Here is a 27,057-nt window from a genome sequence, read left to right as displayed (position 1 = left end):
TAGTTAAGCACCTATATAGCACTTTGCATTACCCAAAGCATTGTATAAACATACTTTGAATGAAACATATCTCTGTGCATTTTAACACTATGCAACTGAGTTATCAACATATTGTTTCATATTCTATAGCACTAAGATTTCTGTTAACCAATTAAGTTAACAGTTCAGTTATCAATGAGTAGACACCATTGCATGCAACACGTGCATCCTTAAGACTAACATAGAATGTAAAATCTTAGGATGGAAAGTATGTATTCCTCCATGAGCATGAGGCTTAGATCTTAACCGAGCCATTTAGATACTTCCACAGGGTAAATAAAAAAAGTAAGGATGGGGCTGAAAGATATTTCTCTCCTCAAAGAGAATGAGGGATTATATTCAGCTGTCAGAAATCGTCATATGAAAGCAGAGCAATACAGGGCATAAAAAACTACGTACAACTTTTAGATTTTTTTAAACTAGCTAGATAATGGCTTTTTTCCAACTGCAATGTCTCATTTCCCATTACGCTAAAAATCCTACTGGTTTAATGCATAATGATCCTAGCAGATACTCATTTACCTAAAAGAAACAGTTCAACTTTCAAAAAGAGCAGATTCTTTCATGCTGCTCTCAACAACGAAATCAAAAGCTCATTAGGTAATTCAATCAAAGACAGCTGCTGCCCCCATGTGGTGGGATGCAGGGAAGCTTAGCATTCAGAATAAGCGATTAAAATGTTTCAAGGGGCAGAGCAAAGAATTTGTGCGCTACTGGCACATTAACAGAAACACTGAATACTGATCTAACAACATACAATTTTATAATACCAGGACAGTCTTAGGGGTCTTCAGACACACACCCAGCCCTACCGAGCCTGAGCTCAGCATCACCCACCTTTTTATTGAGAGTAGTTTCACTTATACCATGGGAGTTACAGACTCCATTAGTTTCAGCATTTGGTTTTAAAATATCCATGGGTTTTGACATTTTGGAGATTAGTGCTCATGGGCAGAGAAATGTGATAGTGAACAGCTGTGCCAATTCCACTGCAAAATTTGAGAGAGGTCAGTCTTAAGTGGGAGCTCATTAAAAAATACCATAGGTTTACAGCAGCTTGTCATGGATTCTGGGCTGAGGGGAACTGGAGACAACAAATATATCTTTGCAGTAAAGAGTCTGCCTCACTCAAGATTAAATTCACTCCCGTTCAGGGGGCCAATAATGCGTAAGGCCGTATGTTGGCCACTTTGCACAGGGATGAATTTTATCTTTCCTGAGGAGAATTGACCTCAGTAGTAGCTTGCATGCTTTTACATGCTTTCCTGAGTAGGAGTATTTTGCTGGATTAGGCCTCTACCAAGAAAAAAGGTTCTGCAATTCACATCCAGGACCAAAAGACAAATATACTGCATGTCCCTATATGCAAGTCATAGGGTCCAGGTTTACTCTTTGGAGCGAATGCAAGATAAATAATGCAAATCTTTGAAGAACGTGTCCCAGTGAATCTGTACCCATTTAGAAATTAAAACTATGATTTATTAAAAACTGCCTTCCATTTTTCAAAGACAGCCACCCATTTCACAGGTAAACAGCACAAGACTTGTTTCCATTCTCATTACAGTATCACAGAGGTCCATGATAATAAGTATAAGGTTTTTCCTCTTCCTTTATTTTAAAATAGCTCGTAAGAAAGGTGTCTGCTTTTATAACTTTCACTTTTGAATACAATGCACTGAACTGGATCAGCATGTGCTCTCTGTGAAACATTTCACTATGTTGGAATTCACGAGAGAGCCAAGTTAGTTTTAAACGAATAAATGAAAAAATATACACAAGGAAACTTATCTACCTGCCTGCAAATTAACTATGGGCACTGCACAATTTGGGTCTGCTATGATATTATCTGTATAGGAGATCAGATGATTTTAACATTATCCTTCATTTTGATTTCTTGGCTCATATAGAACAGCATATTACAGACTAAGAAGAAAGGAAGTGGCTTCCAATCAGGTACTTTCTGTCTATTTGCCTCATAATACATAGCCTGCTTAAATTTGGGAAAGGGATAGGTGGGGGCAGGAATTATACTATGAACAAAATATCCAAACAGCAGTTGGCAACACATGCAGCAGTGCAGTTTTTCAAAACCATACTGTAGTTTGAGAGAAAGAGCCAGGTTTTAAAAATGTTATGCAATAAGTTACAAAAACACTAAAGGACAAGCAAAGCAAATACTAGGAATTTGGGGCATATGCCCCGCTCCCCAGCACAAAAAGCGACTTAACGTAAGTAGTACAACAGAAGTCACCCTTTTATGAAAAGCTACCAGCAGCAGCTGGCCATTGACTTTCAGAAGAGAAACAATTTGAGCTTTCAGAATCTTCACTCTGGCTCCAAGCGGTAACAAGGGAGCTCTTTCCCTCAGCTTTCTTCATCTCTTCAATCCTTGAAGTGAAGTATCTGCAAAGCAAGGAAGCTGAAGTTTTGACCCTGGGAAAGCCACAGCGGTAACTTGCTGTGGCGTTAGGGCTCCACTGAGGCCTGACCTACACTGGGGGGGAGGAAATCGATCTAAGTTACACAACTTCAGCTATGCAAATAATGTAGCTCAAGTCGATGTATCTAGATCTACTTACCACAGTGTCTTCACTTCGCTAAGTCGATGGCAGACGCTCCCGTCGACTCCGCCTACACTTCTCGCCCTGGTGGAGGACCGGAGTCAACGGGAGAGTGCTCGGTCGATTTATCGCCTCTTCACTAGACGCGATAAATTGACCCCTGCTGGATCGATCACTCCGGAGGTAAATGTAGACATGCCCTTAGTGTCAAATACAGTGCAGCCAACTAAACTACAAAACATCTTTGATAGAGAAACACATCCTGGAGAGCCCAGTTCATAGTTCTCCCTAAGTAACACTTCACCATGAAGACACTCAAAGGCTGCACTGGACAACTGTGGGAGCTGCACTTGGCATTCCTGCTGAACAGCACAGATCTCCATCTTCTCTCTTATTGACTATCTGAACATTCAGATGTTCATTCACAGGACAGAAGTATAGACTAGCAGACTCTGTGCCTGCGTATGAGATTCACACACTCAGAGGAAGATGGAGCATCTATAACTGCGCCAGAGGTTGCATGAATGACAGTAATGGTGGAGCCTTTCTGTGCTATAAATATTGAACCAAGGTTTCCTGTTCATCTGTCAGGATTAATTTACATTGCTCTTAACCTCATTGTTCCATAATCCCAACTCAGACAAGGCCCCCACAAGACTGCCAAACTTTTTAACTGGCAGGAGAATTCTATTCTGCTACTTCTATAAGTGGTTTGATATGCCAAGAAGAATGAAAGCCAAATCCTTTATGGTTTTATTTATTTATTTTTACCTAATTGCCCACTTCCCTGCAATTCCTTGTGCTGAAATCAGAATTCTCTGGTGCAACATGTTAAAGCTTTATCACAGGTGAATCTGGACTCTACACCAAGGGGCTGTTTTTGTAATTAGCTCATGCCTAATGCAAAATTGCTACTGGGCCTGTCTTCTTGGTTGCAAGCCATAAACTCTGAGACAAGCTATGGGCCATATACACCCCTGGTGCATAACATCTGGAGTTAAAATACAATAATTGGAGATATATCAATCTCCTGGAAGTGGAAGGGACCTTGAAAGGTCATCGAGTCCAGCCCCCTGCCTTCACTAGCAGGACCAATTTTTGCCCCAGATCCCTAAGTGGCCCCCTGAAGGATTGAACTCACAACTCTGGGTTTAGCAGGTCAATGCTCAAACCACTGGGCTATCCCTCCCCCACAGATAAATCTGGACCAATGAGTTTATAAAACTAGTCATGTACACTGTTGCTCCCAGCAGCTTCAGTAGTCTGTGTTGGAACTGTGTGGTGTAAAACTTGATGGTCCCATCCAACTGTAGAGAGCAAGGCCTTGTTCAAGGGAGACCACGACAGGCCTCTCACGAAGTCTCGATGAGAGCGACTTCTGAAACTGGGAAAAGCAGAAGACATAAAAAGGGATTAGACAGAAAATATTTTAAATGGCCCCACCGCCTTACTTTACACTACGAACTACTACTTAGCTGCACTGTCATTCCTGGAAAATCCCAACACTCAGAGTCAGGCAGTGTTAAGTAACTAATTCCTGCTGATTAATATGCTATAAGCTTCTTTATCATCTACCTCCTTCTTGATCCCCAAACAGGTGTTCAGTTAAAAAAAAGGCTCTAGCTTTGCTTTGTTATTCCACCTGGCCAAGTCCATTCCTATAAATGTGAGAGTGCAATTGATCCATTTCTGCAGTACCACAAAACCAAAACCCTGACCTCTTTTACATATAAAACACACTTAACGATCATTTAATGACTACAATTTGAAAATCCACCAAGAATTAATTCCATTTAGTACTTACACCTCTGAAAGGCTGGAGTCAAGAACAGCTACCGAGCAGTCTTCACTAATTGAAGCCAGAAGGGGCGAACTGGAGGGTAAAAGAAAGACTGTTGTTAAAACTACCATATATACCTGAAAGTTCAAAAGTAAACAACATATGAAACATATGCTTCTTAACGGAGTGAACAAAGACTACCCGGGAATATTATAACCCATATCTGCACAAGTTTCTTTTACCAATAATTTAATATTCTATGAATATCTTATAGATGTCAATCAGTATTAACAGGAAACATTCTGTTACTGCATAAAGGAAAGGACATGAAGGTACAAGATGATTCAAAGTGGCCTAAGTGTCAAATACACACTGCTAGCCCTATTCTTAGTGCAGAACAGTATGAACATCTTTCCCCATGTGGCTCTTGGTTCAAAGGGTTTTTTCCTTCTTTTTTTAAAAAAAAGAACAGGACAGAATTGTTAGGGTGCAATATATACACAGAGCATTGTAAAAACAATAGACAGAGCTGCAAGGTGAATGGACTTTACACATACATGGGAACCAATGTAAGACACCAATTCCTGTGCACTTCAAATCAACTTTACACATTGCCTATTACAAAAGGCTCTGGCCAAGAGTACTTCCAATTCCTTTAGTTCTGAGAGCCAACAAGGTCTATCTATCAGCATCTAAACTGCCTCATTCCACCAAAACATCAGTACCTGTGAGTAGAAAATGCAAACCCAGTGATGGTTTGGGAGTGCACAGCTGAACTTAAGGCAGAGTCTGGGTTCTTCGTGTCTACAAGAGCAACTGTCCCATTTTCATCACCTTTAAAAGAACAAAAGAGAACAGGATTATTAGGAAAAAAATCAAACAGAGAACAAAGAGCATTCAGTCACAATCAGTTAATAGTAAGATAGCTCCTTACCCAAAACAAATGTGTCACTTTGCTGCGGATGCCACATAACTGAGGTAGGGAGGTAAGCCGAGGCACTGCAAACTGTTAGGAAAGAAACTTGGTGAGTGCGACGAGAACTGTGAGCTCAGATATTCCTACATTATTTTAGCTCCCTTAGTTGCTGACTGGCTAAGTTTTTTTTTAAAACTTGTTATTGTAATTACGTGGTGCTATTTTAAGACTGGTTTCTTTGTACTTTCATCCTAGCGCTATCATTGGCTGAGATAAATTCTATGTGGCAGAAGAACAATACAAACTTAAGTTTGCAACGTTTCATTCATTATCTCCTCCCCTTCTCCCCCAGAAAATTCCATGTATTGTATATCCACAGACTTACCAATTCGAGTAGCTGGTTTGGGGCATCTGGTATCCCACAGTAAAATTCTGTCGTCCTAAAAATTCAAAGTTAATGGAGGAAAAAAAAAAAGTTCCATGAACTCTTTGCCTCCACATATCACATCAATGAATTAAGCTTTGGACTGGGAATCAGGAGTAGTAATCTCTGTTCTCCCACTCACTCTCTCCATGGGCTTGGATAAATCACTCTGTGCTTTTAGTTCCCATTCTCTATAATGGGGACAGTCACACTCACCTACCACACCAGAGTGGGGATCAGTGTTTGTATAGCATTTCAAAGTCTAAGTACTGCTGTGCAACTGCTAAGTATTATCAGTTAGAGGCAATATTGTGTATTTGAATCAGAATACTCCGATAACATACACAATTATTCACATTCAGATGATTTCATACAACTGGGTTTTCTTTCAAATTGTGACCACTGCTAAAAGCAGAGTCTTGCAAAATATTATGAAAATATAGGTAATTGTATAGTGACTTCCCATCCTTTAATTGTAAGTCCGTCTTTTCCCTCCCACACCCCAGGTTTAAGGTATCACTAAATTGAGATTATTTGTATCATGGTAGCTACACAAGTCTACACTCCCAGTATAGATGCAGTGCACCAATGCAGCCTACCCTGATTTCAGACCAGTGCAACCTTTGCATTATGCTGGTGCTGTGATCTGCAATAAGAGTTTAAACTGGGGTAGATACACGCTCAGTACAGACTGAGCCTTAACAACAACAGAGCTGGCCAACAGCACATTTCAATGCAGTCAATACAAATTATCATTTTAAGTTATGGACCAATGAATGTGCCAAACTGGAATGCTTCAAGATGACAAAAAACACCCCCTACCCCGATATAACACTGTCCTTGGGAACCAAAAAAATCTTACTGCATTATAGGTGAAACTGTGTTATATTGAACTTGCTTTGATCCGCCAGAGTGGGCAGCCCTGCCCCTCCGGAGCACTATTTTACCACGCTATATCCAAATTTGTGTTATATCAGGTGGCGTTCTATCAAGGTAATGGTGTACAAACTGCAGAGTTCACAGGCCAAATCAGATTTATACCATAGAGATTTGGAGACAGAGTTAGTTTTACCTCAGCACAGGACAGGAACACGGTATCCTTACCAGGACAAGAGGCCACACAAGTCACTGGGCTGGAATGAGCTGTCAAAAGAAAAAAAGGAACAAGCTACTGAAAGGTTGGGAATGTGGATCAAGGCTAGATGCGACACCTAGCCAAAGAGGGGAACTGGATGGCTCACATGCACTGCCTCTACCTGGGCTATCTTCCATCAGCTCTAAATTCACAAAAACTTGCATTAGAAAGTAATAAATATAAAATCCTAGGCGAGAAATATTTTCAGCCCAGCACAATTACCATACAATGGATCCACAGAGAGGGGAGAGGAGAACTGTCACTTGTCAGTATGACGTTTGGAGGAAGAAATGAGAGCGAGGGAAATGACTCACATCCCTGGAAAGATGTGGGCTAGAAAAATTCTAGGAAGCCTACAAACCTCATACGGATAATCGCACAAAATGGACAACTTTGTAAATTGTGTTAAATCAGAAACACTGACCACTTGAAATATATTGTACCATCATTTTCCTTGAAAGCTGAGCATCATGCATTATAATCAGGATAAATACAATTGGGGTTAGTGGTAAGACATCGAAAGTAAATAATCTTGGGTCAAAGATTATGGTGCAGTCACCAGCCAGGATGCTGCATATATCAGCTCTGCAGAGCAGTGTGTGTTTTATTAGATCGGGAACAGCTGGATCTGAAGTCCAGATTCCCAAAGCAGCTCCTAGAAGTGAATAGGAGAAGCAAAATCCATAAGTCAATTTGGCACTCACCTCTGTAAGAGTGCAGCACTGTTTGCTGTGGGATGTCCCAAACCTTCACGCTACAAGTAAGAACACAACCAGTTAGGAAGAGTGGGGGATGATTCACTCAAAACAAGAGAGAGAAGCAGGAATGCAAAGGAAACTAACCAGAAGTCTTTGCTGCCACTAATCGCCTGAGTGGCGTTAGTGAAAACGCTCACTGTTGTCACAATGTCGTCATGTTCATATTTACAGAACTTGTTCACTATTAGAGTTTCGTTCTCATCCAACTCCCAGAGCTCCACAGCACCTAAAGGAGAACGGGGAAATCCAACCATTTTACCAAGAGGGTTCAACCAAGAAACAATACAAAAGCCTGAGGGAGAAGATGCTCTATTGCCAAGAGCACTCATTATCCAGAAGGGCCCTGCGGCAAACTAGATGGGATCTAAATGGAAATACCCCCATAGACAAATCAAATAACAAAGTGCAAGAAAGTTTTCAGAAATGCCACCATGATTGTATTAAGAATATGAGATAGCACTTACACGGTGGTCTTTGTTTTCAAAGCACGTTACAAAACATGCAATCAAAAACCTTAACAATGCTTCAGTATTATGGTGATGAGTTTCACAGAAAGCCGTAAACTACGAAATCTGAAACATCCCTCTGAGATAAATGACTACTACTACTCATGGCACCTAGGAGCCCCAAGCATGGCCCAGGACCCCATTGTGCTAGGTGCTGTACAAACAGAACAAACAAGACAGTCCCTGTTGTTATTCTTATTTTACAGATGGGAATACTGGCACAGAGCAGTGACATCGTTGCCGATGGATCTACATTTGGGCCAGGAACATGATTCAGGTGTCTTAATTCCAAATCTGTGCTCAGGCATTGTTTACAAAGGTTCAGAATTGCCGCAGTCTAAGTTGAGAGCCCAGGTCGAAGGGCTGGAATCCAGCAGTACAACTGATTTTGCACTGTAGGTCTGTACACATAAGTCTGTTTTGTACATGTTCTCCTGCCATTTCAAACAAGAGCAAATTGTTGTTGACCAATCTGCATGCCCACAATGTTTGCTTTAAAAAACAAACAGTTTTTAATCTCACAGACACTCCCACTTCTGGGCAATACAGACCACTGAGCTGGTCCCCTTCATGTTGTCCACTTCCTTCCATATGGCATCCTAGACAATTCCCTTGATCTGCACCAGGCTAACTAATGATCATGCCCACACATTACAGATAAACTACAGAGCTATAAAAATTCAACCTGTTTTAATTTACCAGAATCTGAGGCCACTAGTATTCCTTTATCCGCTACCCATTTCAGATCCGCTACGCCTGCTTCCGTCTGAACCCCAGCAGAGCAAAAGCCTTCATTAGGCGCTCGTTCTGGATCCTTAAATACCCAAATGGAACCCACCCAGCAACGTCCACTCAAGCTAGAAGCACCCAGGAGAAGAGCTCCATCTGGAAAAGAGATAAAAAGAAGAGAGAGAGTTAAATTCCACAATTCCTGATATACTGAGCCTATAAGTAAAGCACAATACAGAACTCAGGTTATCTAGGTTAACATAACTAAAGCATCGTCTTGACCGATAAAAGTTTTGGTTTGACTTAGCTAACACATGCTAACTAAGGGCTTATCTAAACTTAAAATGCTACAGTGACGCAGGTGCACCGTGTTACCGAAGTCACTACCTATACCTGGAAAAGTGGAAAAGACATGGCCTGGGGGATGTGGGGGGGGCCCCACACCCTGCAGGCTGGGGGCCCGGCGCAGGGCAATGCTCCAGGGGCGCAGGGCAGGGTGCATGGGAAGAACATTTCTGGGGAGCCAGGGGTCGCTGGGGGTGGGCACTCCCCAGGGGCATGGCTGCAGGACGCTCCAGGGCTGGGAGCACAGTGTGGGACAATGCTCCGGGGGTGCAGGGCAGGGTGCATGGGAAGGATATGCCCTAGGGGGGGCTCTAGAGGGGTTACACCCCGGGGGCTGGGTAGAGCTTCTCCCATTAGCGTAGGTACTCCATCTTCCAGAGAAGGAGTAGCTAGGTTGATGGGAGAAGTCTCTCATTGAATTAGTACTGTCTACACTAGGGGTAAGTTACTTTAACCGTGTCGCTCAGGAGTGTAGATTTTTCTATTCCGTTTCTAAAGTCTCTGTGGGTCTGAATGGTGTCCGAGACCTGCACTGAATGAACACATGTTGAGGGGATGGGAGGAGCAATGCCCAGTGGCTGCACTGTAGGCAGGTATGAGAAAACTGTAGAGCCCTGCAAGATCCCAAGAGAGGCACAGGGATAGACAACCCAGGGGCTTTCTCTCTGGGTGTGAGACTGTTCAGAAGTCCGCTCTCAGGAGAGTAACACTTGGCTGCAGAGGGTTGGATGGTAAGTATCACTGGGCAGTAGCTGTGTCCCACCAGGAACGGATGATGTTTGGGATCCCCCAGAATGCACTGCTTGCGATCACCCAGGGAAATTCTGGGGCTCACGTGTGCCTGGGAGAGGATGTGAATGGGGATGCAGGGGGTACAGAACGGGATGCATTAGAGTAAGGATATGGTTACCCATCGAGGGGTGCAGGCCACAGGGTAGTCGGGGCTGGGGACCAGAGTGGTGGTCAGGTTCAGGGCAAAAGAGGTGCCCTGGGGGCACAACGTGAGGCAATGCTCGAGGGGCGCAGGGTAGGGTGCATACGAAGGACGTGCCCTTGGGGGGCAGAGGTCGCTGGGGGGGCACACCCCGTGGGCATGGCTGCAGGGTGCCCCAAGGCTAGGAGCACAGCGTGGGACAATGCTTCAGGAGCGCAGGGTAGGAATGCATGGAAAAGACATGGCCTGGGGGATGTGCGGGGGGCCCACACCCTGCAGGCTGGGGGCCCGGAGCAGGGCAATGCTCCAGGGGTGCAGGGCAGGGTGCATGGGAAGGATATGCCCTAGGGGGGTTCTGGACGGGTTACACTCCGGGGGCTGGGGGCCCGACGCAGGACAATGCTCTGGGGCGCAGGGCAGCGCAGGACATGCCTAGGTGGGCGCTAGGAAGTCACACCCCGGGGGCTGGGGGCACAGCACGGGGCAATGCTCCAGGGGCACAGAGAGGGGTGCATAGGAAGGACATGCCCGGGGGGCCAGGGGTCGCTGGGGGGGTACTCCCCAGGGGCATGGCTGCAGGGCGCCCCGGGGCTGGGAGCACAGCGCGGGACAATGCGCTGGGGACGCAGGGCGGGGTGCATGGGAAAGACATGCCCGGGGGAGGCGCTGGGGGGGGTCACACCCCGGAGGCTGGGGGCACAGCGCGGGACAATGCTCCGGGGACGCAGGGCGGGGTGCATGGGAAAGATATGCCTGGGGGAGGCGCTGGGGGGGGTCACACCCCGGAGGCTGGGGGCACAGCGCGGGACAATGCTCTGGGGACGCAGGGCGGGGTGCATGGGAAAGACATGCCCGGGGGAGGCGCTGGGGGGGTCACACCCCGGAGGCTGGGGGCACAGCGCGGGACAATGCTCCGGGGACGCAGGGCGGGGTGCATGGGAAAGACATGCCTGGGGGAGGCGCTGGGGGGGTCACACCCCGGAGGCTGGGGGCACAGCGCGGGACAATGCTCTGGGGACGCAGGGCGGGGTGCATGGGAAAGACATGCCCGGGGGAGGCGCTGGGGGGGGTCACACCCCGGAGGCTGGGGGCACAGCGCGGGACAATGCTCCGGGGACGCAGGGCGGGGTGCATGGGAAAGACATGCCCGGGGGAGGCGCTGGGGGGGGTCACACCCCGGAGGCTGGGGGCACAGCGCGGGACAATGCTCCGGGGACGCAGGGCGGGGTGCATGGGAAGGACATGCCCGGGGGAGGCGCGGCGGGGTCACACCCCGGCGGTGGGGGCCCAGCGCGGGGGTACCTGGGCGGTAATGGGCCCCGTCCAGGTGGCGCTCCATGCAAGCGGGCGCGTTGGGCGGGATGTTCCACTCGGGGCCGCCCGAGGCCCCCCCGTCGGGCTGCTCCGGTTCTTGCATAGCAGCGCGCGACTCCCTCCCCGGCACGAGCAGACGGACACCGGCACCTTCCACGTGCTCCTCCCGGGACACCCCGACCGGGCCACGCCCCCTGCCGGCGCCTCGCCGCTCCTCTCGCGAGATTTCCCAGAACACCCCGCCCTCCGGGGAATTACAGGAGATTACGATTCTTCTCGCGACATTTTTACCGCTCCCGCCCCCACAGCTCGCGAGATGTTGGGCGTTCCTAAGATCCTCTCGCGAGGCTTCCTTCTTCGCGGCCATCTTGTCGCCGCTGGGGTCACCGGGACAGAGAGGGCAGCGCCGGAGCTCTAGTGACAATGCTGTCCCGCCTGGGCCTGCGCGCCGGTGAGTGGGGACCGCCCCTGGGGTAGTCCGGGGGGCAGCGGGGGCGAGCGGGGCCGTGCACTGATCGCTCTGTGTCCTCCCGCAGCTCCGGCGGCGCTGAAGAGCCTGGCTCCCTCCCTCTCCGTGGGGTAAGTGCGGCCGGCGGAGGGGGGTCAGGACTCCTGGGTTCTTTTCTCTGGGGGGGGGGGTGTCAGGACTCCTGGGTTCTCTTCTCTCGGGGGGGGGGGTGTCAGGACTCCTGGGTTCTTTTTCTTCTCTGGGGTGGGGCTGCGCTAATGGGGGTTGGGGGGGGTGTCAGGACTCCTGAGTTCTCTTTCTAGGGGGGAGAGGGTGGCTAGGAAGTAAAACTCTCGGGGCTCGATCCTGGGGCTGGGGGGTTAGAGTTTCTGGCTCTGCCAGAAGTGACCTACCTCGGCATGCAACTAAGGTTGCTTCTGTGAATCCCTCTTTAAGTTAGATGAAGCATTTGCTGAAGCACTGAGGTTGTGCTGGTTTAATTTATTTGCCAGCTTAACTCAACCAGTGAGTGTATACGCTATTACATCTGTTTACTGGAGTGATGATAATGTCTACTTTTCATATGGCACTTTTTTTGAATAGACCTCCAGGCATTTTATAGAGAGGGTAATTTCCAAACTGTTGGTTTACTTATCTTCTGCCTGTTACAGGTACCAGCAGATACAATATCAAAGTCTTATTTCAGCTCAAATCTATCAACAAAGTTAGACCAGTTTAAATTGGTATAAAGTAACACATTTAGTTTGAATGGTGCCACTTTGTGTGTTAATCAGGCCTTAATATTTTGAGCTACTTTCTGGCAGCTATTTGAGTGCTGCCATCTGCCCTACTTTGGCAAAACTTCAAGTAGCTTCTAGTCAAACTTTTTAATATGATCAGGGTTCTGGAGATTGAGATGCTTGAGTTTGTTGGACCTTGAGCAAGTCACCTGATTTTTCAGTCTAGTTACTTGTTAAATCATGGTAATAGAATTTGCTTCTTTTATGCATGTGTAAGAATAATTTTTTGTAAAGCATCTTGAAACAGGTTCGTTTACCAGGGGTAAGTCTGTATGTGCGTTAACCAAAGTCCATTTTGAATGGTTGGTACATAGTTTTGACTTCTATATAACTGAAAAGATTTTTGGGGCCCGCATGTAAGAATAAGTGCCCTAACTTCATTTGAGCCTTTTATTTTTTTGGCAAAGGAATACACTTCACAGCAAATCTCTTTTTACTCATAGTGTATTGCATGCTTCTAGACCATTCCACACAGGTCAGCGCTGCTTGGCTCCTTTACCGCCTCTCCCTGAGAAAGGAGGGCAAGTTCGTCATGGGTTGATCCCAGAGGAATTTTTCCAATTCCTGTATCCTAAAACAGGAGTCACAGGTTAGTATGTTGTACCCTTGTGCGTTTGATTTTGATTATTGGTGCTGCACACCTGCTATGCCATCAAGTATGGCAAAGTGTCTGAAAAGCTTAGGTTTTACTGGTGTGAGTAATTTGACATTAATGTGGATGATGAATTTGCTTTTGTGGTGGGAAAGAACACACTCTGTTTAGGATTTTGTACTAATTATGGGCTTGATCCTGTATGGAGATAAGTTTCCCTCTGAGATGCTAAGAACCTTCAACTCTTTTGAAGTCTGGGAAGCAAATGGGGGAGCTGTTCAGAGGGCTCCTTACAGACTTTAGCTTTCAGTAAAGGATAGATTCTAAGTGTGTGTTATGGGCCTGATTAGCAGAAAAATGTTTGCAGCTCCTAGCTCCCGGTAATGTCTAAATATGGAGGTTAATGCCCTATACTGAAAGGGCAGCAGAGGCTAGAGATAACATATTAGGCATTCCATGGTTACTTTCTGGTGATGGAAGTCTTCATATAGCAGTATATTTCTGGGAATGGTGATTCTTCTACCCGAGTCATTCTTTTTTTGGAGAGGAGTGACAAGTCCCTCAATATTCCTATGTAACTTAAAAAAATTAAAATGCCTATCTGCTTTCAGTCAGCTGAACTTGGGAATGGGTCTGTTTCCAAGTGATATATTTAAAACATTATCCTTTTATCTATTTTAGGGCCCTATGTGCTGGGAACTGGGCTACTGTTCTACCTTCTCTCCAAGGAAATCTATATAATCAACCATGAAACAATTGCAGGTGCCTGCGTGGTGGGAGTCCTCATTTATATAGTTAAAAAATATGGGGGTGATGTAGCAGCTTTTGCTGATAGGCTCAATGAGGTAAGAAAAAAAGAGAACGTAGTCTAACTTGACACTGACTCTCAGTGCAACAATTCCAGGCATTCAGTTGCTTTAAAAAAAAGTTTTCACCAGTTTTTCTAATATTGAAGAAAAGTAACGGCTTTTTTAAATTATGGTTCTTTGTGCAGTGCTGAAAGCCTACATGGCACTTTACAATAGGTGATCTCTGCCAAATAAATCTTACAGGGCAGGCAACTTAATCTAAATTCATGGGCATGTTCGATGTAGAATTGTGTACTGTAGTGACTGTCTTGCAACTGAGTGTTCTTGCATTTTGACTGGTAGCCTACTAATCCTGAAGAAGTGGATTAAACTCATCAGAACAGTACTTCCAGATCCTATTGGCCAAGGGAGCCAGAACTTGACTATGTCCATGCATGTTAAGAAGCCACCTGTTTGCAAAATGCTTATTTATGGTATTTTGCCATTGGTGTCACAATTTAAAATTAAAGGGCCGAGGGCAAAGTATGCATTCATAGTTGGTGTCATGAATCAATATCCATATATGTAGAATTTGAGTAAAACTTTTCAAAAGCATCTTAAGTCCCATTTTCAGCAGTGACTTGGATGCTTGGGGAGCATATGCCTCTGACTTTCAAACTTACCTGCTTTTTAGTTGGTGTGGGTTTTTTAGAAATAACTATACCATGTAAGTGCATTGGGAAGCCAGTGCATTGCAGTCTTTATTGCATCTACTTCAGAATGAAATAGAGGAGTTTAGTCTGGAAGTTAGAGACCTCTTTAATTCATTCTTCACATTTTGGGGGCATGCCATTTCATTTCTGTACTCTTACATGTGTTCCTTGGTTCTTTTCTGCAAATTCCTTTTCTATGCTAGAAAAGATTTGCTGGTATAACTATAACTTTTTTCTAGTCTTGGCCTAAGTAAACTCGTACTGTAGACCTGAGTTATACTGGCATAGGAATGCTTTTGTTGAGATGGCTTATTTCAGTTGGGTAAGCTCTACTAGTAAAAACGTGTTTGTCAGAATAAGTTACATCTGCCCTAGGATTGTTTGCAGGTATAGCTGTACCGGTAAATCTTTTCCAGTGTACGCAAGGCCTTATCAGAAAAGCACTTGCCTTGTAGCTTATACTGGGTCTCTGAGTGAAATAAGTTATACTGACAGAAACTCATCTGTGCTGGTAAAACTGCATTTATGGATGTTTAAGTGTAGACCCGGCTTAAGCTTTAAACATGGCAACTTCAGTGGCAGTTACTGTTCTTGGCTGCCCCTCTTCACCTTCAGACCTGATAAGTTACAGTTTAAGGAGACAATGCAGTTTTGAACAATCAGATCAGCAGCTGATCTTTCCCTTCCTTATGTTTTAGTCTGGATTTTAAAGTTCCTTCTTATTTCAGGAGAAAGTTGCCAAAGCTTTAGCTGTCAAAAATGATTCAATCAACCACCTGGAGTCAATAATTGAACAGGAAAAGAAAGAGCAATGGAGGGTTGAAGGCCGCAATTATCTCTTTGATGCCAAGCGGGTACGTTATTACAAATATAACTTGATAAATATCTTTTTACATAGTTACGTGGCCCTCATAACCACAGACCCTGAGTGTCTCTATGTACTTAACAAGCAGCAAATGTTGGCTATCTGTACATTATGTGTGGCAGGTCACATAGACTATTAAGTTGTATGACATTTCCCATTATAAGACCCTATTTTCAGTTGCATGTAACTTTACCAGAATTATTCAGGCTTTAATTTTTCCATCTTGGGTGTCTGCCCTAGGCTTTGAAAATGATTCATTTCTGAAAATGAAGCTAGGGAAAAATACATTGTTAAAACATTGTGGCGACATTTCATTTGAGACGTTCTAGAACCTGCAAGTTTCTGGAGCACAGACTTGAAATTTGGCAGTAGGAGGCCTCTGTGTTGAAGATGTTCCTTTTGCAGTCCATGTGAGCCTTCCCAAATTTGACCAAATTTTAATTCTTTGAAAGATCACGATTCACACATGATCAATAGAGATTCCTTAGAGTTCAGCTGCTAAATTTCTCAAAGACTTCATCCAAGCTGCAGGATAGGGCTTAGCAGGACTTTCCTGGCAATTGCGACTTCGGGCTGCTGTGGAAGCATTGGGTCTGAGCACCTGAACTGAGAGCAGGGAGACTATCTTGTGCTGTCCTGGGACCAGGCAGCATGGAGGAGGAAGCTGCCTAATTTGAATGAAGAAGGGACCAGAGCCAGACCTGCAGGGGTGTAAATTGGGACTGTGGAAGAAAACAAGTCGTGTGTGTGTTAGCAACAAGACAGAGACCGTTTATTATGAGCAATTGCAAGGGAAGACTTCAGTCAGACAGGGGGCCCCCCTGACCTTAGGCAGATCTTCCTCCACAAGCAATATAAGACAAGGATTTAAACCTTCCTGTTACATACATCAATAGCTAATGGTTATCCTTTGTTTATACAAACTCCCTCCAGACTTTACATTATCTTAAGGTTACTGCTTAAATCAGCATTCCATCTTTATTAACTAGAAGCAAGGCGAGAAACAGTATTTCTTACAACTCTCGTGTTGTTAGGGTTAGGGCTACCTTTCACTTGATCCTTAAATTGACTAAAACATTTACCCTGCTTTTAATTCTTCTTCCACAGGATGGAGTGTTGGTTGGGTAAGAGGGGGAGTGTTGGCAGATCAGGTGAAGTGCTTGAGCACAGAGGGACAACCAGGATTAGAAGCGGGTGGGAATGGGATGAGGAACATAGGGAAGGAGAGGGGGCTGAGGGCCAGGGAATGAACTGGAAGTGTCTAGACAAGGAGAATGGGCTAAGAAGCCCGAGGAGTGGGGAATGGGATGAAGATTCTGGGGGGTAAAGAAGAGAGACAAGTGTGACAGGTATGGACTAAAGAGAATGGATTAGGAGGTGTTGCGGAGGGGCAGGGAACGGTCTATCATCCTCTTTCCAAATACACCTCTACCTCACTATAATGTGATCCGATATAACACAAATTTGGATATAACGCAGTAAAGCAGCGCTCCGGGGGGCACACTCTGGTGGATCAAAGTAAGTTCGATATAACGTGGTTTCACAATAAGATTTTTTCGGCTCCCGAGGACAGCGTTTATATCGAGGTAGAGGTGTGTTTGTGAAACCCACTGGCAAAGTGTTTCATCCTCCTCTAGTGTTGTTCCATCTAAAGAGTGCCACCTACTGCTGTAGCTGCCGCTCCCGAAGCTCCAGTGGCAGAGGTCTGTATTGTGGATCTAAAGGTTCTAACCCTGCTGATAACCCACGTGGGTGTCGATGACTTTTTTTTTTCAGTTTTTTTAATCTAGAAAATTACATGTAGTCTGTTTTAAAAGAACATTATGGTGAGAGTTCCTGTGTAGAGCTGGGTTATGCTAGATTTTTGTCATTTATTTTTTTGAGTATAAAGACATTCTTAGTTGAAAAGCCTAAAATGCAGCCCTTTTTTAAAAAAATACCATATCCACTTAACTAATACTACTGATATTTAAATAGTGGGACTCTCGCTTTTGACAGTCTGTATAGTCTTGGCATATAATATAGAATTGGGATTCTAGGGCTCAGTTCCTCTGAGATCCTGGGAAGTCATTTAACTTTTGTGCCTCCGTCTGTGAATGAACACAGCCAATTTTTGTAAAATACTCTAGGTTCCTTTGAAAAGCAACATGTGAGTGTAGTGGTCAAGGGACATCTACCTAGAAGACATCACTGGATATTGGCAATACCAGGGAGGGATAAGCTGGAGTGCCAATAAGAAGTGTGGTCAGGAAAGCAACTTAAATACTTTCTGGATGGATTGTATTTTCTCATGGACAACCTACCCTAAATTCTCAACTGTTGAGGGATAATTTTCACTCATTGATATGTTTGCTTTCCACAACCAACTCTTTATAACTTTTCAGGATTGATGTACCTGACTATTAGGATACTAATATCTAAACTGTATTATTAAATGTATTGATCTAAATTTGGATTATTTTTGATGATGTATCTTATGACTTTTAAAACAAACTTTGTATCTGTGGATAATCTAATCACTATACCCAGATGTATATACACACGTAACCTGCATATTATATAATTTTTTAACATTAGATTTAATAAAAAATTTAAATCTGAAATACAAGATGGGCAGAAAAGTCGTAATGGAAAACTGAAGTGCATCTTTTCTCTAACTAGAATAACGTTGCTATGCTGCTAGAGACTAACTACCGAGAAAGGCTGCTGACTGTATACAATGAAGTGAAGAAGCGGCTAGACTATCAAATCGCTGTTCAGCAACTGACACGTCGTAAGGAACAAGATCACATGATCAACTGGATAGAGAAAAATGTCATCCAGAGCATCACTGCTCAACAGGTACTTTTAGCTTCTGAGTTTCTAGCAGTTCACCGTGCCTCCCGTGTCCTAATACAGAATACTGTTTTCCTCAACTGCCTGACATCTTTGGTCAAACATGACTAGTATGTCTTTGGCTGACTCTTCTCTGGCTGGCTTCCAGAGCACCCAAGGCACGTTCCTACTTTTTTGAGCAAAACCAGTGGGATCTGATTTTTTTTCAGAAATGCTGAGCACTTGCAGCATTTCCTGATTTCATTTGGGTTGTGGTTGCTGATTGCTTCTGAAAATCAGGCCCAGTAACTCCAGTTGAGAGATTACCTTCCGGCCCAACAGTAGTCTTGTGGGTGGGAGGTGTGCCCAGGAGGCTAGGGTACTTCCTTGCAGCATCCCTTGATGTAAAGCATGGATGTTTAAATGTGGAATTTTAAGATGACTGACTGGTGGGACTAGCGCACCTGCACATTTCCCTTCCTTGGTGCCTCACAGGGCTAAAGTTGCTTCAGTCTCCACACTGGGAGGTGAAGAAAATGGGTAGACCTAGATATGGAGTTGAAGTGCACTAGATGGGAAGTTCATTTACATAATGCTGTCGTCCTCTCCTCGGTCAGTTCTGCCAGCACTTTGGACGATCCACTCACTCTTCCCAAAGCTTATTGTTCCTCTAGATAGGTTGGCCTGACACTTGCCAGCATCCTGCAGTCTCCTGTGAATTGTGCAGGCTGACTGTTTGTTTGTTTTTTTGGTAGGATCAGATTTTAATCATCTAGATTGATCATCATTTGCTAAGGCTTGAACATAAGCCAATATTTGAATTTCCATCTCCATGAGTTTCTTAGATGGTCATGCAAATTATTAATCATACATGAGTTGGAACTAGATCCTTTTTGTACCTGGCTTCAATTTTTACCCAGCTAAATCTGAACATGGCTGGTGTGCCCACATTGTTCATGCAAATGATTCTTTTCCCTGAGTTGTTTCAAGGCCTGTGAAAGTCTATTCATTTCCTTTTGCAGGAGAAGGAGAGTATTGCCAAGTGCATTTCAGATTTGAAGATGTTATCGAAGAGCACACGGGTGGCAGTATAATTGCACAACGTTGAATTCCATTCAGCTTTGCGTTTCTTCTATGATGTGCCGTTGGAAACTGTACAACTGTAACTCTAAATTAAAATACATTCTGTATTCTGCCTGTCTGATTAGTAGCACTGAACTAGCAGCAGTCCCAGGGCATGGTTATGGCAGTTAATTCTGACGTGTGAACAGGGACCTACGTGCTTGTTCTAGTTTGTTTTTATGCAGAATTTAGGGTTCTGCAGATGAATAAAAACATAACTCTTCCTTTGTTAAAGCCAAACAGTTCATGTTTCTTTCTGATTGGCTTTGCCACTGACTCACTATATGTCTAGGCAAGTGACTGCTTTTGCCTGTGCCTCAGTTATCTTCTCTGTAAAATAAGTATATGAGGAACAGGGGGAAAGTGAGGCATGATTCATACTTGTAAAGCACTTTGATATCCTTGAGTAATATAAACAGACAGCGTTTACACTAGATATACATTTGGGTTATGGCCTAACCATTACACAGACAGCAATGGCTCATTTGTTCCTGGGTGGGGAGGGGGAAGGAGAGAGGTACTATGCAGAGTCTGTTATACTCCACTTGCTCTGGAGTGCAGGGCGAGCATAGGAGGGTAGTTCCTGCCCCCCTCTTTCCCTTCCCTTCCCTCCCCCCATTCTATATTTTTCACTGTATGTGTTTACTTTCTGTAAAACACCTTAGGTTCTCAGTGCTCATGGTTGCAAGGCAGAGCTCAGTTTCAATATATGATGATAAGTCTGTCACATGGCTCACCTTGCAAGCAGAAGTTCCCATGATAAAGCCCTGCTAGTGGACCATAGAAAAAATAATAAATAAATAAAATAATGGAGATAGGCATATCTCCTAGAACTGCAAGGGACATCGAGTCTAGCCCCCTGCCTTCACTAGCAGGACCAAGTACTGTTTTTGCCCCAGATCCCTAAGTGGCCCTCTCAAGGACTGAACTCACAACCCTGGGTTTAGCAGGCCAGTGCTCAAACCACTGAGTTATCTCTCTCCCTCATAGTTCACAGTGCTGAATAGAAATTTTGTTATGAAGCATCTTAATGAAAGAGGGGCTGCTTTTTCTTTTATTTATTTATTTAGGGGAAAAGGTCCCTCTCGTCTGTGAATGAAAAGAATGCTTAGTGTGTTTTTTAAAGAAACAAACACCAAGACTCAACCTCTGTCTATCTTTCTGGTGGATCTTGTTAAAGACTAATGTTCTCAATTGTGCATTTCTAGCATGGTACCCTTGTTTTCTGGATGAATAGATGGCTCCCTCCCACAATCTGTCCCACAAGCAGAGATGTAATCATACTCCTTATGGTGTGATACAGTTGCCTTTAGAAATTACCAGTGGTTCTGAGAGGGCTAAGTCCATCTTCCAACTGTGCACGCTGTCTGCCACTTGTTTCCTCCAAAGCACATACCCCTTTGACTTTCTGTTAGCAAACTGAAAAATTAGAATTGTCAGTGTCGCTTTCCTCTGTACTGGTGCCATATAAATCTCTCCGTGGATTCTATATGCCGACACTAACAACTCTACTATTCCAATTTGCAGTATCTCAAGAATGAAAAGTGAGCTAAGCTGGGGCCAGGTACTAATCCACAGGGGAGGAAGGTGGGTGCAGAAAGTAGCACTGAAGGCAGATAAGAACCTGACTTGCTATATATGTGTTTGGGGACAGATTATTTCAAAGAAATAAAGCAGAGAAGAAAATGGTTGCTAATCTACTAACCAGTTACTTAAAACTCAAGGAAGTGCAATTTCCTTCTATCTGTGGCTTTAGGCTGAATTAATGTTTTGTTTTTTTGGGGGGCCGGGGGATCATTTTTTTTTCGTGCATATGTTTTGTAATGGAGCTGATATTTGTTTCTCTGTGTCCTCAACTTCATTGTATTGTTACCTATGTACCTGCTTTCACTGCAGAACTGACTATGGTTGCTGAATGTAGAGTTGTTTAAGGTAAAAGTCACTTTGCAAACAGGAGTTAAATAGCTTATATTTCCAAACAAATGAAGACCACTACCCTTCTTCCATTTTCCATCCTACTGTCTATCCATTGCACCAATTGTACTAGAAAAGCAGGCACAGAATTCATAACTGAACATGGATGGCATAAGCCCAAAATTTAGGCTTTGGTTAGTAAACATTTCTACTAACCTTACCCATTCCAAAAAATCAATTTCAATGTGAAAATAGTTTTACTGGGATAAACAGTTCCTGAGCTGAGTGAGAATCCAGGCACAACAGTAACGTACCAAGTGGAAAGCAAACCACCAGTATAAATGTTAAGTAAGAACAGGTAAATCACTTGGCTTACATTTGAACCCAGTTGTCTTGACTCAAATGTTATTGAGTGTGTGTTCCACTTACTGGAGATTTGAAAAAGGAGCAAGGAAAGGGAGAATTTTAAACAAAATCAATCAATTTACTGCATCGATAGGGCCTTCTGCTGATTGTCTGATCTTTTCTGGGTGGAGGTCTATCCCTAATACAAGCCCAAACTGAGCAAAACACTTAAACATAAGTAATCTCATCCTTATTCATCAATGCACATTACTTTTGTAAGTTATTTATTCAAAGTTCCTTCCCATTGAAATAATAAGACTATTGTGTTTAAATGCTGTGCTGAAAAGGGATGAGATAATTTAACACGGGGAAAAAAACTTTAGTTTTTTAAACAGTCAATTTTAAAAAAAAAACTAATGAAGATGTCAAAAATTCAAAGTGTCAACCAAAATTTTGACTGGCTTTGTTAAAAACAGTTTTAAATTCAGAGGAGAAAAAAATATTGAAGAGATTTGCAAAACAAAAACATTCTCTTGTGTTCACTTTCCCTTAAAAAAAAGTAAATCAATTTTGACACCTGATTTCAAACATTTGTTTGCCAAAAAATGAGTCTTGTTTACTTGAAACAAAATGGGTGGTTTCTTGTGTTACAAAATCTGATATTACTAAACTTCCTCATGCATGCGACAGAAGATCCTACCTCATCCAAGACAGCAGATGATTCAACATCTGAACAGATGTAGATATGTTGAATTACTTCTGATAGCTGTTACTGAACTATTTTGAAAAAGGTAGGAAAAATCAAGTCGTTTTTGCAGCTGCGAAGGCTTTGGAACATTTTCTCGGTGTTCGAGGAAGGAGGTAATATGTAGTTATTTCATTTAGCTTAATTAAAACTCATTTTTACTGGTAAAGAATAAATCAGTCATATTTATCGTCAGAAATCTGGTCAATGAATTTTTCTTTAGGGCCTGTGCCTTTCAATAAATCAGTATTTTCAGATTTTTAGGCGTTTTCAGATCGTGTCCTGAGATTTAAAAAGAATACTTTTTCCTCTTGATGTGTGAAAGACCCATAGAAACAATAGAGGACTAACTGATTATACAAGGGAACATCAAGTACTGTCAAATGCATAACATAAACTGCAAAGAGAAAATATTTTTTCCTGACCTCTTTCATTTATATTCATAGCTGCTGCAAAAAAAGCCGATAAAAATTTTCATGCAGAAATGTGGTTTTTAAGTTGGCCATTTCCCTCTGATACTGAAATAGGATTTACTTTAATCAATGTCTTGAATAGTAGATAGACCTTGTGTTCATAAGCATGGAAAAATATGCTGAATATGGCTTAGTAGAACATTTCAGGGTGCAATGCTGACCAGTGAGGGGATGTGTCACCCCTTCCCTGCAACCTTGGGTGCCTCACAATGCTTTGCTGTTGTAGCTTCCAACTTAAGTTCCTCAGAAGCAGCCTATCAACATGCAGGTAACTCCCTGAGTGTCTGTGTAAAGTCACCATGCGGTTCCAGCAGTTCTGACCCCAGCAGCCTGACACAACACACCAGCCCACACTAGGGCTTCCGGCAGCCTGAGTACTATTTGCAGAGTGACACCCAGTCTTGAATTTTCCCTCACAATGTGTGTTCTGCACTATCCAGTCCAGACATACTAGATACGTTGCCCCTCTAATGGGATCAATACACAACAGCTTGCCACCTTAAATGGAGTTACCCAAACAATTCACAACACTGGAGTATTTTGATTAAAGAACAAAACTAGTCTGAGTTACAGATATTGAGATATAAAAGAAATGAGTATAAGAAAAATAAAGATAAAATGCTTTCTAACCTAAACAAACTAAAGGGAAATCCATTACTCCAGGTTCCCAATAAGATTGCTGACCAAGCTCTGAAGCCAGGGCCTGCTCCCAAAGTGCAGTGGCTGTTTCTTCCATCTTGGGTGAAGAGAGAGATGGGTAGGGAGAGAGAATGGCGGAGAGTTTTTGCCCCTCATTTTCATAGTTCAGTCACCCTTTGAAAAGTGTTTTCCTGAGTGTGACCCCTAGTTAAAGTTCTTTCCAGGTGAGATCAAAGAAACATGGAATTTGCTGGAGGAAGGAAGCTTCATGCTGTTTTTTTTTCACCTGTGTATGCTGAAATTCAGATTGTCTTCTTTCTTCTCCCTCTTGCTGTCTGAGGACTCTGTTTACAGTGTATATGGAGACGGAGGTAAACAGACGTCCCGTTGGTTAAGCCAGGAGTGCTTGACCAGTTCTACCTGAGGGGGCTATGTGAATTTGAACATGCTCCTTTAACATCATATGTGGGTTTTTCATAACTTTACACACACTGTTGCTACAGCCATTTCACCATGGTATTATTCATCAGTGGATTATTAGTTTTCAGATGATACCTCACAAGGTGTATTCTGTACAAAGACAATTACAATAGTCTGCAGGGTGAAAACGGGTGCTTTCGGTCACACTTAGTAGTGGAGTGGGATACTGGTTGCCATGACTCCTAGGTTCTGTTCCTGATTCTGCCACTGACTTGCTGTCCATTTTGTTTGGGCAGGTTATTTATCCTCTCCATGTTTGCTACACTTCTCACACACTCTAAAATGTGGATAATACTTTCTTAGCTCACAGGTATGTCATGAAGCTTAATCCATTGCAGTTTAGGCATTTTGAGCTCCTTGGATGAAAGCCTCCAGAGAAGTACAAATTAGAGTGGACCCAGAGTTTGGGGCTGTTTAGATCCAGAGTTTTGGTTTCAAGTACAAACTATGATTAAGACTAGTAATTAATAATGACCTGGAGACACCTGGCCTCCATGAATCAGACCAGGACTTTGGAACACACTGAGACAAAATCAAATGATCTTAGAAATCAGAGACTCGGCCCAGAATCTATGGAGTTTTCTAAACAATATATACATACTTTTTATCCTTAGTTACCAAGAGAAGAGAGAATGGGAAGTTGGAGCTCGAAAAACAATCACAAATCACATCCAGGTAACTACATCTTGCATGGGAGTGTGACGTTACACTCCATATTCTTTATGAAAATATCCTTATGACAGGGCCGGCTTCAGGCACCAGCCCAGCAAGCAGGTGCTTGGGCGGCACGTCGGGCTCTTCGGCGGGAATTTGGTGGTGGGTCCCTCGGTCCCTCTCAGAGGGAAGGACCTGCTGCTGAAGAAGAAAGTGGTGCAGTGGAGCTGCCACCGATCACAATCACAGCTTTTTTTTTTTTTTCCGCTGCTTGGGGCGGCAAAAACCCTGGAGCCCGCCCTGGCTTATGATATGAGTTTGCACTGTGCAGATTTTTCTACACAGTGCAAAACAGTATAGTTGGGGGTTTATCTCCCAAAAGGGGTGTGCACGTGAGTGCTGGGGGAGCCTTCTCACATGGCGCTGATTTCAGGCTGTGTCTGCAGCTGGTTGTGGTCCTGCCTGTGTGTGTGTGCTGCAGGAGACCAGAGAGCTTAATTCAGCAACACAGGGAGAGGGAATCCAGGCTGGTGGAGCAGGAGAGGCTCAGTAAAACCACAGTACATCAGGTGACATCCTGGACTGGGGGTCCAGGCCACCACAGGGAGGAAATGAACCAAATTCTGTTCTCAGTTACACTAGTGTAATCCCAAGACTTCAACAGAGCTACATTAGTGTAGTTGGTAATAATATTTGGTCATCATTGGGAGCAGGGATAGTGTGGCTGTGTACATCTCACAGCATGATTTACCATAGCCCAGCTAACATTCCAATTAGTAAACATAAAAAGAAGATTTTAAAGAACGTTCTCACACTAATGTACATTAATAGCTCCCTTGTGGGTCATTGGCCTCTGGGCAGAACAGATCCAATACTGGAAATGCTGCTGCAGAAAGAAACTTATTTTGAGAAACAGATAACATGTTTTAATGCTCTTTGTATTAATTTCTAGCACCATCATCAACTGCAGCCATCACCACCACTGCCAGCACCAGTTCCAGCACAACTACTGTAGTCATGATTACAAGAGACAAGAGCATATTTGATAAGTAAACAAGAACTATTTTTGTGGGTTAATTGTCATGGTGGCATGAGATCATTCACAGACTCCAAGAAGAGTTATTACGGGCAGTGACTTTAATGTTTCTGATTGTAAAAGGTTGCTCAGAATCTATATATTTATATTGCTGATACGCAAACAATATGTATTCTTCATCAGCCCTTAATGCAATTCTAATGGAAACCACATAACCAATAAGTCATAAAGCGCTTGGAAGTAAGTGCTGCATCAGAATCCAAAAGAGATGTTTTTAAATGAAAATGATAACTTTCTGATACATTCACCACCACATTTTGATTTAAATGAGATAATAAAAGAACAGTGTAAGCCAGGGGTAGGCAACCTATGGCACCTGTGCCGAAGGTGGCACGCGAGCTGATTTTCAGTGGCACTCACACTGCCCGGATCCTGGTCACCGGTCCGAGAGGCTCTGCATTTTAATTTAATTTTAAATGAAGCTTCTTGAAAATTTTAAAAACCTTATTTACTTTACATACAACACTAGTTTAATTATATATTTTAGACTTATAGAAAGAGACACCTAAAAACATTAAAATGTATTACCGGCACGCGAAACCTTAAATTAGAGTGAATAAATGAAGACTCAGCACAGCACTTCTGAAAGGTTGCCAAACCGTGGTGTAAGCTGACAGACTGATGTGATATGTGGTGATGCTGTGATAAACTGTTTAGCTTTTCAAAATTTCATGGAAATGAAAATGTCAGTCCAAATTCTACTCCTATTTGCACTGTTGTAAATCAGGAGTGATTCCATTGACTATAGCAGAGTAACTCTTGATTTACACTGGAGCATATGAGAGTGGAATCTTGTCATCCATAAATGTACAATGAGCAGAACTATACCTCATGACTCTTTCAAAGATATAAACTGTTAATAAAAACACCCATTACTGTCTCCCCTTCTCCCCCCGAGATTTTCTCCAGCCACAAGAGATGCAGGTTGCAAACTGCAATATTATATATTTCTTACAATGTGTGAATTGGATAATCTGCCTCCAGCAGATTAATGCCTTCAGTGAATATCCCTGTGGTCAGGTGGTTGTATATATTTGAGTTTAAATCTGAAGTGAGAGGATATTTTTCTTTCTTTTTTTTTTCTATTTTTTTTTAATGTGTTTGCCTCACAGACTTACCTTTTTCATC

General features: G+C 43.4%; 2 protein-coding genes across 3 annotated transcripts; one reads left to right on the top strand and one right to left on the bottom strand.

Annotated features, from left to right (window-relative positions):
• Positions 1–367: 367 nt before the first annotated feature.
• LOC115640098 (methylosome protein 50-like) lies at positions 368–11,638 on the bottom strand. Its single transcript, XM_030542966.1, has 11 exons — positions 11,430–11,638; positions 8,819–9,004; positions 7,698–7,839; positions 7,560–7,609; positions 6,793–6,863; positions 5,682–5,736; positions 5,315–5,386; positions 5,106–5,214; positions 4,405–4,473; positions 3,837–3,984; positions 368–2,442 (listed from the first exon to the last, which is right to left on the bottom strand). The coding sequence occupies exons 1-11, from the start codon at positions 11,542–11,544 to the stop codon at positions 2,422–2,424; spliced, it is 1,038 nt and encodes a 345-aa protein (XP_030398826.1). The 5' UTR covers positions 11,545–11,638; the 3' UTR covers positions 368–2,421.
• A 150-nt stretch (positions 11,639–11,788) lies between these two features.
• LOC115640097 (ATP synthase F(0) complex subunit B1, mitochondrial-like) lies at positions 11,789–19,656 on the top strand. Of its 2 annotated transcripts, none has more exons than XM_030542965.1 (7): positions 11,789–11,892; positions 11,978–12,020; positions 13,151–13,278; positions 13,963–14,126; positions 15,511–15,636; positions 18,309–18,488; positions 19,484–19,656. In XM_030542965.1, exons 1-7 carry the CDS (start codon positions 11,865–11,867, stop codon positions 19,553–19,555), a joined length of 741 nt encoding a protein of 246 aa, XP_030398825.1. In that variant the 5' UTR covers positions 11,789–11,864; the 3' UTR covers positions 19,556–19,656. The 2 variants fall into 2 exon arrangements, with proteins under 2 accessions (XP_030398825.1, XP_030398824.1); XM_030542964.1 differs by having other exon boundaries at positions 13,133–13,278.
• The last annotated feature ends 7,401 nt before the right edge of the window (positions 19,657–27,057 follow it).

Source organism: Gopherus evgoodei, unplaced genomic scaffold, assembly GCF_007399415.2.
Source record: "Gopherus evgoodei ecotype Sinaloan lineage unplaced genomic scaffold, rGopEvg1_v1.p scaffold_201_arrow_ctg1, whole genome shotgun sequence".
In the NCBI taxonomy this organism is placed as follows: Eukaryota; Metazoa; Chordata; order Testudines; family Testudinidae; genus Gopherus; species Gopherus evgoodei.
Note: the sequence above shows the minus strand (reverse complement) of the source record. Positions and strands in the feature narration are given on the sequence as shown.